The 10,961-nt window shown below is 45.7% G+C and overlaps 2 protein-coding genes across 4 annotated transcripts; one reads left to right on the top strand and one right to left on the bottom strand.

Moving 5' to 3' along the window:
* Positions 1 to 2,145: 2,145 nt before the first annotated feature.
* Positions 2,146 to 4,674, top strand: zbedx (zinc finger BED-type containing X). The gene is made up of 2 exons (XM_079282639.1): positions 2,146 to 2,398; positions 2,714 to 4,674. The coding sequence occupies exons 1-2, from the start codon at positions 2,252 to 2,254 to the stop codon at positions 4,433 to 4,435; spliced, it is 1,869 nt and encodes a 622-aa protein (XP_079138765.1). The 5' UTR covers positions 2,146 to 2,251; the 3' UTR covers positions 4,436 to 4,674.
* A 1,028-nt stretch (positions 4,675 to 5,702) lies between these two features.
* On the bottom strand, positions 5,703 to 9,042 carry aimp2 (aminoacyl tRNA synthetase complex interacting multifunctional protein 2). Of its 3 annotated transcripts, XR_013772526.1 has the most exons (5): positions 8,789 to 9,038; positions 7,463 to 7,681; positions 6,861 to 7,095; positions 6,108 to 6,549; positions 5,703 to 5,936 (listed from the first exon to the last, which is right to left on the bottom strand). XR_013772526.1 is itself a non-coding variant. In XM_079282117.1 (4 exons), the coding sequence occupies exons 1-4, from the start codon at positions 8,915 to 8,917 to the stop codon at positions 6,161 to 6,163; spliced, it is 858 nt and encodes a 285-aa protein (XP_079138243.1). In that variant the 5' UTR covers positions 8,918 to 9,042; the 3' UTR covers positions 5,703 to 6,160. The 3 variants fall into 3 exon arrangements, 2 of the variants coding, with proteins under 2 accessions (XP_079138243.1, XP_079138242.1); XM_079282117.1 differs by having other exon boundaries at positions 5,703 to 6,549; positions 8,903 to 9,042; XM_079282116.1 differs by having other exon boundaries at positions 5,703 to 6,549.
* Positions 9,043 to 10,961: the final 1,919 nt, after the last annotated feature.

Here is a 10,961-nt window from a genome sequence, read left to right as displayed (position 1 = left end):
GTGGAGCGCAGAAAAAGAAGAATATTTTCTGAAACGCTCATCTGATGCTCAAAACCAACTGGTTGCAGCTGTGACTGTGAGAGAACACCAGTTGTGCCCACTCCAGAGGCTGCACGCAGGACGGCACAAGCGCAACATCGTGTAGGCTACCAATTAAGAGCACTCCAAACCTCCTCAGTCTTCTGTTTTCTTTGTCTCAACACTCTTTTCTCTGTTCCTACACAGACAGCGCCTCTGTTAAAATCCGAGAGAACCATACGTCAGTGGCTCTAAAGTGAGACCCCACCCTCTCCAAATCTAACCAATGGAGGTGCTGTTGATTAAAGAAAGAAACGAAAATCCCAGTGACATTACAATTTAAAATTGAATCGCTAATGCATTTAAAACATGTGGAAGCTTTGGGGAAATATGAATGAGCCAAACAATCTGTCTCTCAACTGAGACATTTGGAAACTCTCTACTGAATTCTGAAGATATTACCAAAACTGCCGCGTGGATGAGGATGGGGGTTGGGGAGAGAAATATGGAGACGTTTGGACACAACGGTCCTTCTCTGTGGTGCACTAAAGCCAAACAGCCAACCCTCCCTCGGAACGCAGCATTAAAAAAAGCAATTAGATGTTTGGTGCGCTCGTGTTATCACACAGCACACTGTACATCACTCAGGTTCATCTGCTTTCTGAAGACCAGGAGAGGATGCTGAAAGTAAATAGTGATAGAAAGACAAGTACGGTGTGAATGGCAATGTGTGTCCCACTAAAGCAAAATAAAATGAATAAAGTGAAGTGAATAATGTGGCATAACATTTTAAGGGGAAAGCACAGTGAAGAGAATATAATGAATGTGACTAACTTGCAAAATCTCCATGTCTCACTCAAACTCTTCTCTCCCCTGCTTCTGACTTTGCTTCTGAACATATAGCAGACAAATTGGTTTAATAAACACGCAAAAAGAAACATTCATCCCAACTGGATCTTGTTGGTGTTGCCAGTCTGGTTTCTGTGGAAATCTGACCAGGCTGGTTCATTTCACGTGAAGTAGTGCGAGCAGGGAACAAAGAGTGGTATGAGGTTAAGACCAGGTCTGGTTGTGTGTGAAGCTGTTTGTACTTCTGCTACTATTTCTCAGAGTATCTGTCTCTCTTCTTTTAATTCCTTTGGGTACGTTAGTGCCCTTTTAGTTCCCACATGAATGAATGAGCACCACAAGTAAGTATTTATCTTTAAAGATCCCTTCCAGACATATTTTAAAAAGTATGAAAATACTTGGAATAAAAGTTTGTGTTATTTTCTGCAACAATGTTCAATTAACGTGTTGAAGATTATTCTATCTGCTCCTCCCGCATTGAAAAACACAGAATCTGCAACTATGATTTGTTTCTAAATGTTTTACTAAATAGACACAAGACCTACCTCTCTGTAAAGTCCATTCTCAGTGTGTTCAAGTACACGTGTATGCTACACATCCTGGACCACGATTGGCTCACGGACCAGCTGTGACGTCACAGGATCACGCTCATCTGTCCACATGCTAAACCTTTGCCCTTCAACGGATCAAAATCAAATATACAACTGTGGTAGATAATGAAAAGTAATTGAATGCCTATTTCTTTGTTTCTAACTAAATATATTTTTCCTTGTATAGCTGTTTTTTGTTATGATTGCTGCTCAAATGGTCATTTACATTTTACTGTAGTGTCTCTATTGAATAAAACCTGACTGCATGTTTTTTAATTCAATGTCTCAATTAAAAACGTTGTGACTTCCGCTGCCCTGCAGGTGGCGCCAAACTCTCAGCAGCGCCAGAGAAAAAGGAAACGCTGGTAAAAGTACATCCAGCGAATGTGAGTAAAAGCCACAAGGAGAGGACCGTGACGCAATGGCGAGCTCGCCCCGTGTGTGTACGACGCATGCGCCTCGCTCCACCGTGGCCATTCTCTCAATTGGCTGTCGCGGACTCTCAACGCGCATGTGCGAAAACGAGGAGTGACGACATCGTTCGCTCACTGGGCCACATCTGAACAAAGGCCTGCCCCCTTTTCATGAGGATTTCTCCACCGCTATCGTTACTTTACGTGTAATCACAATTACTAAATTGGATTACGATACTTTTATCATATTTCAAGATGTCGACAACGACGGAGATAATATCCGAAATACATGTAGATCACCAAGAAGGCAGCGGCGAGATCAAGATAATATCCGAAATACATGTAGATCACCAAGAAGGCAGCGGCGAGATCAAATCGGCCATGCATAGTTGGCGTTATCGCCACCATTTCACGTACAAGGCAGATCAGGGGAAAAATATCATCGTCCAGTGTAATCTGTGTCTGCCGAGGGTTAACCTGCTCTCCACGTCGAAAACCTCCACGTCAAACCTGAAGAAGCATTTAGACGTGAGTAACACTCGTTGATCCCCCTGTAATGACATCCTGTAACTGTCAGGTTCACGTTTTAAATGAATGAATACTTTGTGATAAATAACGTTACATTGTAGCTGCGTGTTGATTACCGACTCGCGGCGCTGGAGGCTCTTTATTTTTCTCCTTCGCTGGACAAACAAAAACAAAAATAATTTCACAAGTGTCATTTTGATGTTTTTTCTTTTCACTTTGCATGTTAAGTTTATAAACTAATATAAACTGAGAACATATAAATGACACGCGTCCAACAAACTGACATGAGCCCCTTGTGGGCGTTTCGTCCTGCAGAGAACCCACTTGGGCTGCGAAGCCAGGCCCGATGTCAAGAGGGGGAGGAAGAAAGAAGAGCTCAACGGCGGGGAGAGCCGGCACTGCCAACTCAAAAGGCTGAAAGCAGAAATCATCGCCAAGTGCATGACCCAAGCGAAGATCGACGAGCTGATTTTCAACTTCATCGTGGAGGACTGCCAGTCGTTTTACGTGCTCGAGCAGCCCGGCTTCAGGAAGCTGGTTTCGGGCTTAACTGGGGGGCTGAAGTCCATGGACAGGGTGACCTTGTTTACAAAGGTGGACCAGGGTTTCTCCAGGATGCGGGAGGAGCTGATGGCCAAACTCAGCAGCATCCTGTACGTGTGCACCACAGCCGACATCTGGACGGCCAACAACAGAAGCTTCTTCGGGATGACCTGCCAATGGATCGACAGGCATTCTCTGGAGAGGAAGTCCGCCGCCCTGGGGTTCGCCCGGCTGCAGGGCCGAATCACGCACGACACCATCGCCGGGCGGATACACGACATCCACGTGGCGTACAACATTGAGAGCAAAGTTCAGACCACGGTCACGGACAACGGCAGCCCCTTCGTCAGCGTCTTCAAGGAGTTCGCCTTGGACAGCCCGGAGAGAGACGACGACATCGGCTTCTACGAGAACGTGAGCGCCGTGCTGGAGGGCGAGCCGGAGCAGGACATGCTCCTGTTCCTGCCCACCGTGCAGCGCTGCGCGTCGCACACCCTGGAGCTCATCGTCACGGAGGACTTCTGGCAGGCCGTGTCACAGGGGCCCATGTGTCAGCTGCATTACAGCACAATGGCCAAGGTGTACTCCCTATGGAGCAAATGCCACCACCTCCAGGTGGGCATGGACGCAGCGGAGGCGATCGGAAAGATGGCCCTGGTCGTGCCCGCCGTCATACGCTGGAACGTGGAGTACTGCGCCGTGCAGAAGATCGTCTCGCTCACCGAGCAGGAGCTGACGGAGCTGGGCGCCCGCCTGGAGGTCCCGCGCCTGCAGCCGGAGGAGATGGCCTTCCTCAAAGAATACGTGACCGTGTTCCACCCGCTCGCTTTTGCACTTGAACTTTTCCAAGCGGAGCAGAAGTGCTACCTGGGTCTGGTCATCCCGACCGTGCTCAGTCTGAAGAACAAGCTGAACGAGCAGAAGGATTCGGCGAACTACTTCGGCGACGTCATCGGCGCCATCGTGGTGGCCATCGACGCGCGCTTCCTGGAGCTGTTCGCCAGCACGGAGGCGAAAATTGCGACGGCGACGACGCCGCAGTTTCGCCTGTGGTGGATGGCCGCCTCCGACCGGGAGGAGATGTGCTCCCTGCTGGCCACAGAGGCCTCCCAGATAGATCCCGGCATCATGATCGAGGCCAACACCACCCGGAGCGTGTTGACCATCGAGTCGGAAGACGACTTCTTCAGCTACGGGTCTGTGAAGCCCGCCATTCAGATCCAGCAACGGGGTGTGATGGAGGAGATCCGCAAGTACGTCGAAGGGACGGGGAAGAGCCTCGAGTGCCTTCAGGACTTCCCCAGGATGAAGCAGCTCTTCCTCAAATACAACACCACGCTGCCGTCCACGGCCCCCATCCAGCGCCTCTTCAGTCAGAAAGGCAACCTGGTCACCTCGCAGAGGAACTTCCTGACCGACCACTACTTTGAACGCATTCAGCTTTTGAGATACAACAGTCACGTGTGCGCGTTGCTCACCGAGTGGACACATTAGACGGTGTGCGTCTCCTCTCGGCCTTTTCATTGATGGAGAATCAAAACCATATTGTGCTAAAAAAAACAAACCCTGAGCAATGTTTTTATTTCAGACAATTTAGCCCGTATGTGTTAATATTCTACCCGTATCTTGTTTGATAGGCACAGCATATATCTCCCGACTCCTGAATGGCTTAATGAAAATACCTTAATTGACAATCATGGACAATGACATTCGAGGACCGCATATACGAACAAAAGCATCTTTCTATCTGTGCTATTGTTGTGATAGTAGCCACAGGGTTAAACTGAAGTGATTTTTGTCTTTCAGTTCAGTTAGTTTTTTCTACAGGTGCTCAATGAGAATGCATCTCCTGTCTGTATGTTTTATATTATATATAAAGAGACAAGGAAAGAGACTTTTCTTTTTTTGTCTGCGTCTTGCTGCTGCTTGCTTTTTTTTGCAGTTTGTTCACAAAACTAATTGGATTAGAGAAGTGCATCAACAGATACGGATCACCGTTTTTTAAAAGAAGTCTGAAGGTGTATTCAGTGCCACGCGTCCACATGTCAGTTAAAAGCGCTGGTCTTGTCAGGCAGCTGCCTGACGCTGCGAGAGCACACAAACACGCTCAAACACAGACTCTGCGAGGGCCCGAGCTGACATGACAACTTCTAAAAGATGTCAAACCCAGAGAGCGTGAAACGCCCTTGGATTTGCTTTTTCTTCTTTGCATGTGTGCATCTTTATGTATGTATTCTAGTCTTTCTTTGACTTTGCCTGCCAGAGAGAGATTCAGGTTTAAAACTCTCCTGCGGTGGAACTGCCCTCACTGCTCTAAAGTCGGGATTCTATTCAACAACACACCAGCTGATAAGGGAAACAGCAGCTTCATAACCCATAATTCCCTGACTTTGTATTTGCTTTAGTGTCCTCCTCACTGTGTTAGTTTGTTGCAGTCGTCCAATGACAACACTGGAGCACTTGGTAGGGAGGACACAGATTGCCACCAGATATTTTACACTGTCCAGAGACATGGAAGCCAGGTAGATATTTCTAAAATGTGATTTTCCCTTCCTTCCACTTCTTGTACGGTGGGACAAGGTACAGCCCTGACTGGATCAGCAGGTGAAGGAAGTTACTGAATGACTACCGGTACATTATCTTCAAACTATATCTGACAATCCTGCCACCTGTAGGACACAGAGGTGCACTTCAGTAAAAGACACAAAATTTGCTATTAAATTGATCGAACATTCAAATAACACAAACCTCAGGTCCCAGCTCAAAGTTTGATCCAAAGTGGAAGTTTTAATGGTTTAAAATAAAACGGTGCAAAGTATTACCCATGAGAACACCTAGTAATACCTGTCAGCACACACATTTAGAACAGGGTCATGTTAGGCACAAAGTGGGTGGAAAGTGTACAGAGTGTGTTACTTCTGTCAGTACCTTTTGATTTAATCTGTCACCAATCCCTCGTCTTTACTGTCCGCCCATGCTTCCTCCCTCAGAATCCCTTTGTTATACAAAAACAACATGGCAGAGACAAATGTTACTTTCATACTCAACCATAATGCTTCTACAGAGTCTTCGTCAGTTCCGTGATATATTACAGTAAGGAGGGAAGCATTAGAGGGTGTTCCAGACACGGCTGGGATATTTTAATCATCTAATGCCCTTCTCTCACTTTGCTCGTGTAAGACACCCTTTCTGGTTTCTGGTCCCGTGACGGCCCCCCGGTCACTTCAGAAATAGCTTGGCAGGGCTGAAGTGGCCCAGGTTCTCACAGGACTCGATCCAGCGCTGGACGTTAGCGGGAGTAGAGGAGGCGGAGCCGCTTTGCAGCACGCAGCAATAGCAGGCGATGTCGGCCAGGGAGAACTCCGGCCCGGCCAGCCAGGGGCCGCAGCCCAGAGCGGAGTTGAGGGCCCGCAGGACGGCGGCCCGCTCCTTGGCGCTGCCCTCCGCCAGCTGGAAGAAAGCCGTGTCCACCCAGCTGTCCACCAGCGTGGCCACGGCCGGGTCACTGGGGTAGGGAGACAGCAGCTTGAAGAGGAAGCGCGCCACGTTGGCCTCTCCCTCGACGGGACACATGTTCTGGATGCTGAACTTCATCTGCAGTTTGGGAACTGTGATGTGTACAAAAGGATAACCATGTTTCCAGGTAAACAAGGGCACAAGCATTTACCCCATCCATATCAATATGTTACTGATAACATGAACGCAACACTTAGTCATTGTGTTTTAGGAATGCTGTTTCTATTTGTTTTATAATCTAACAGTCTACACACCGTGAACAAAACATTTCATATAAATTATCCAGCATTGTCCTGGAGCTCCTTGCTAGTTGTTTACCAGGGCCGCGTGGCACCAGCGTATCAACCTGGTTCATGTATGGACATACTGTCTGTTTTCGTTCACTACAAGATTTGTGAATTACCATCTTTCCATATGAGGGTGAAGCCCAGCTGGAACATCTGGCGGGCATAGCTGTCTGCGTGGCGTGGGCCGAGGCAGGACAGGAGCTGTGGCGGCACGCTGGCGGCTGAGGAGTGGACGTGGACGGTGGAGAGCACTCGATAGCGCTGACACAGCACACTGTGGAGCACCAGCAGGGTCAGAGGGGGCTGCGCCGGGTTGGCGTTTATGACGATATCTCGGAGAGCACCGAGATCCTTGTGACATAAACAAGATAACAAGGTAAATAGCCGAATCATCCGAAAATAAATGACGACATACAATATGTGTCTACTCTAACTAGGACAATCCAGCATGCACAAACTGCAATCACACCATCAAATGTGCTTCAAGACAAATTCCAATACAAACAGGCTGTGCAGGTTAGCAAGGTATTAATCACTTCTAATGACAGGTATGATGGGCGTGATCAGGACAACATCTACAGACTGCTGCCCCAGAGAAGATCAAAGTATGTCAGTTGCAAACAGAGGTTCTGCCAGTGCATGTTTCATGCAGGATATCACTTTAGTATAATACTCACGAGTTAAACTGAATTCACTAGTTTTATGCCGAGACTCTCACCTTGCCCAACAGCGTGTCCAGGTCTGTGACGCCTTTGAAGGTTGTGGAGGCGGGGCTTTGGGATGAGAGGCTGCTGCTGACTGTCAGGTCCAGATCGGCATCCGGGGTGGACACCGTCTTGGCCAGGCCCTCCACCGCTGCCTTCAGCTCGTACAGCTTCCTCATGATCTCATCCTGTCGGGCCTCCAGAGCTTTGACTGCAGGGTCCACTTCGCCATTCTGGGGACACAGAAAGAATCGCTCGTTTAGGCTGAAACCGCAAATGGGTGTAAGCATTCACTGTTTTTTATCATTTGAGCACAATCCTGCAGCAGTTTTACAACCTGGGTGTTAGCTGGTGTCCCAACGTTTCACGGACTTTGCACAGATAACAGATTCAGTATTGAGAACATATCTAACATATCCCAGGTTATTGGGTTATAAAGGCTACTGGTAATGTGTGCCACAATGTCTACTCCAGATTAAAGTCAACACTGAACAACACACTGCAGGGTTAGAGGAGGTACTCAGACACATGAGTAAAGGTATCATAATCACACTGCAAAAATACTCCATTACAAGTAAACGACCGGCACTAAAAACCTTACTTATCAATAACTATGTAATATTAGCAAAATGTACATTAAGTATCAAAAGTAAATGTACTCATGCACTTTTATATGCAGTATTATTATTGCTGATGTCATTATGTGTAAGTAGCATTTTACTGTGGTAGTTTTATACAACGTTACCATCGGTTGTGTAGTTTAATCTATAAAATTGAATCATATTTTATGTCTATTACAATGCATGTATATATTTTAATGTGTAAAGTAACCAGTCATAGCTGTCATATTAATGCAGTGGAGTAACAAGTAATAAAAACATAACGTTAGCTTTAAATGAAGTGCAGCGCGAGTATAAAATGGCATGAAATGGAAATACTCAAATAGACTAACGTTATAAAACTGTATTTAAGTAATATTACAGTAACCTGTTAAGGACCATGAGAAGACATGCCATCATGATGTGCACTAAGGATTAGTAATAACGATAGTGTAAACATACACAACAAAAATGGACTGATATACTCCATTATAAAAACATGAACATAACATATTCATCTTTAAACGCCGGAACAGTGGAGACGTGCAGTAACGTTGCATCAGCCACAACTGAGCTCATTTTCCTGACACGCTAACTTGGCTAACGTAAGCTAATGCTAACACACCGCGCGAGATGCACAGTTATCAAAACGAGTTCTGGGCAACAACGAGGGCAAAATACAACCTACTCGACAGAAAAAAAAGAATCAACCGTGTCGAAATTAAATCAATTAAGAGTTACCTGAAGCGCGTGCTCAGACGTGCTGCTGTTTCCTTGCTGCGCGTGGACATTTGGTAAGTTGTACATGCAGGTTGGTAAATCTGTCGTTATGTGGCTCCCACAGAGGGGCTTTACCTGGTACATCGACATGGCGGAGGACAGCTATTGCTCTGTCAGAGACAAACAGTTTACTACAAAATCCCGAACACAGACGTCTTCTTCTGGGGCTGTGATGTTGACAGGCAGCAGCAGCGGCCACCGACGCTCACGTTCACACAGGAAGGAGGCCGCGGTGACCTCACATCCGGTGAAAGTAAAAGTAGGAATATGAATTCGCTTGGGATTACACAGTAAATTACCTTTTCATACACTGTTTTAATATTCACACAGTTGTGTTAAAACCATCCAGATTCACAGTTACATCGCGCACCGCCACATCTCTCGCTGCGCGTGTCATCGCACGTGCACTAGAGGGCGCCACAGTATAATTTCTCACGTTCCTATTTCTGTAAAATGATTGCGGGAGGTCAGCAGTCAACAGAGGAGTCGGTCGTACTTGAGTGAACTTCTGCACTTCACCATGACTCAACGAAGGCAGACTGATTCAAAGATGATGATGCAAAGTAGGGTTTAATCTGTGGAGTCGTGAAATAGTCATAATAATTATAATCTCAGTAATATCAGTACAATGGACAATATGTCCATTAATTTTAATTTTGTAAGATTGTTTTTCTTTTGTACAACAGAAAGCATCTTGTTGTGAGGTTTTTACATCATACCTGTAAAGACATCACAGTGCATTTGAATTGTACATGTAGTATACTTCCTAGGTTAACCGTTTTATGTATTTCTTTGACGTTTTGCAAAGGATGACTGTCTTATAGTTTTTCATGCCATCCACAAAGGCCTTCCATATCTACGCTACAAATAGTTCAGCCCATAAACTCAAATAAATACGTTTTTTACCAATAAATATATATTAAAAAATACAAGTTTTCTTTTTGGTATAATGGTATAATCAATAAGTATGTGATACCGTTTTCAAATATATATATTTGTATGTGTACATGTATATGAATGTGACTTTTGTTTAAACCTTGTGTGTGAGCTTGCATGTGCACAACCGTGTATGTGTGACTATACAAGCGTCTCGTCAACGGTCTACAGTCACCTGTACTACCTTATCTTTAAGGACAGATTAGGAGGAATATAAGTAAGAGATAACGCAACATTTTTTTTCCAGATATACATTACTATAGTCTACCATGGCAGTTAATACGTAGCAGAGTTTTGTACCTTGTGACTCATGCAGCCTGTCTGCTTTTTGTTTTCTCGTGTCTCGCCTGACATCACCATCACTGTGATCTCCTGGGTTCAAATAGCCAAAGTTTGTTTTTAGATGCGACTGCTTCAGTCCTACAGCAGTCAACCTGTAACACAGATCAAAATCAATTAGCTCAGCCTAGCCTCTGTTATTCAATCACAAGGGATTGAATCAAACCTGGCAGCTCTGCCGAGGTAATGGTCGGATCTGATGGCCAGAGTAAGACCCGAGAAAGAAACTGAGACGATACGGAGGGAGCTGAAACCTGACAGTTCACAGTAGTTCTCTAAATCATGTAGGAACAAGGGACGTGGAAGTCTGTCCTGTCAGGCTGTGGGTAACATGGGTGGGTGGGGAGTGACAAAGGCCTTGCAGGTGCTGTCAGTTACAGTCTGACTGGGTCACCGACATAGATAAACAGTGTGTGAACTGATGCAATGAATACTTTACTTAGAGATGCTTACACTGCCTTAGAGGAATGTATTTAGTCATTTTGGGAAATACGCTTATTTGCTCCCCGGCAGAGAGTTGAATAAGATAACTAATTCCCTTTTTAAACTCCAAAACGTAAATCAAACGTTTGCTTTGAACACGGCTTATAAATTGGACGTGGTACACAGGTTCAGTTATTGAATCGCACTAACTTGAATATTAATATCGTGGTTAAGATGCACTATAGGGCATTAAGTTAGAAGGAACCATCATATCACTGTACATGTGGAGTACTCAGTCCATAGGTGTGCTGGGAAAGGATGACGTTGATACTCGAGGCTTGTTGTTGGTTATTTCAACAGCTTTAAAGAGATTAACGGCATGTACTCATTTGTAGGTGTAATATTAGTCGATGACGACACACTTTGACCGTAAACG

The sequence above is a fragment of the Melanostigma gelatinosum genome (assembly GCF_949748355.1).
Source record: "Melanostigma gelatinosum genome assembly, chromosome: 13".
NCBI lineage: Eukaryota > Metazoa > Chordata > Actinopteri > Perciformes > Zoarcidae > Melanostigma > Melanostigma gelatinosum.
Note: the sequence above shows the minus strand (reverse complement) of the source record. Positions and strands in the feature narration are given on the sequence as shown.

Bases quoted from the DNA above. Each gene is read 5' to 3' on its own strand.
- zbedx (XM_079282639.1), top strand. From the start codon at position 2,252: ATGCATAGTTGGCGTTATCGCCACCATTTCACGTACAAGGCAGATCAG. The intron at 2,399-2,713 runs GTGAGTAACACT...TTCGTCCTGCAG, and splicing joins ACCTGAAGAAGCATTTAGAC to AGAACCCACTTGGGCTGCGA.
- aimp2 (XM_079282116.1), bottom strand. From the start codon at position 8,917: ATGTCGATGTACCAGGTAAAGCCCCTCTGTGGGAGCCACATAACGACA. The intron at 7,682-8,788 runs GTAACTCTTAAT...CTGTGTCCCCAG, and splicing joins CGTCTGAGCACGCGCTTCAG to AATGGCGAAGTGGACCCTGC. The intron at 7,096-7,462 runs GTGAGAGTCTCG...TTATGTCACAAG, and splicing joins TGGACACGCTGTTGGGCAAG to GATCTCGGTGCTCTCCGAGA.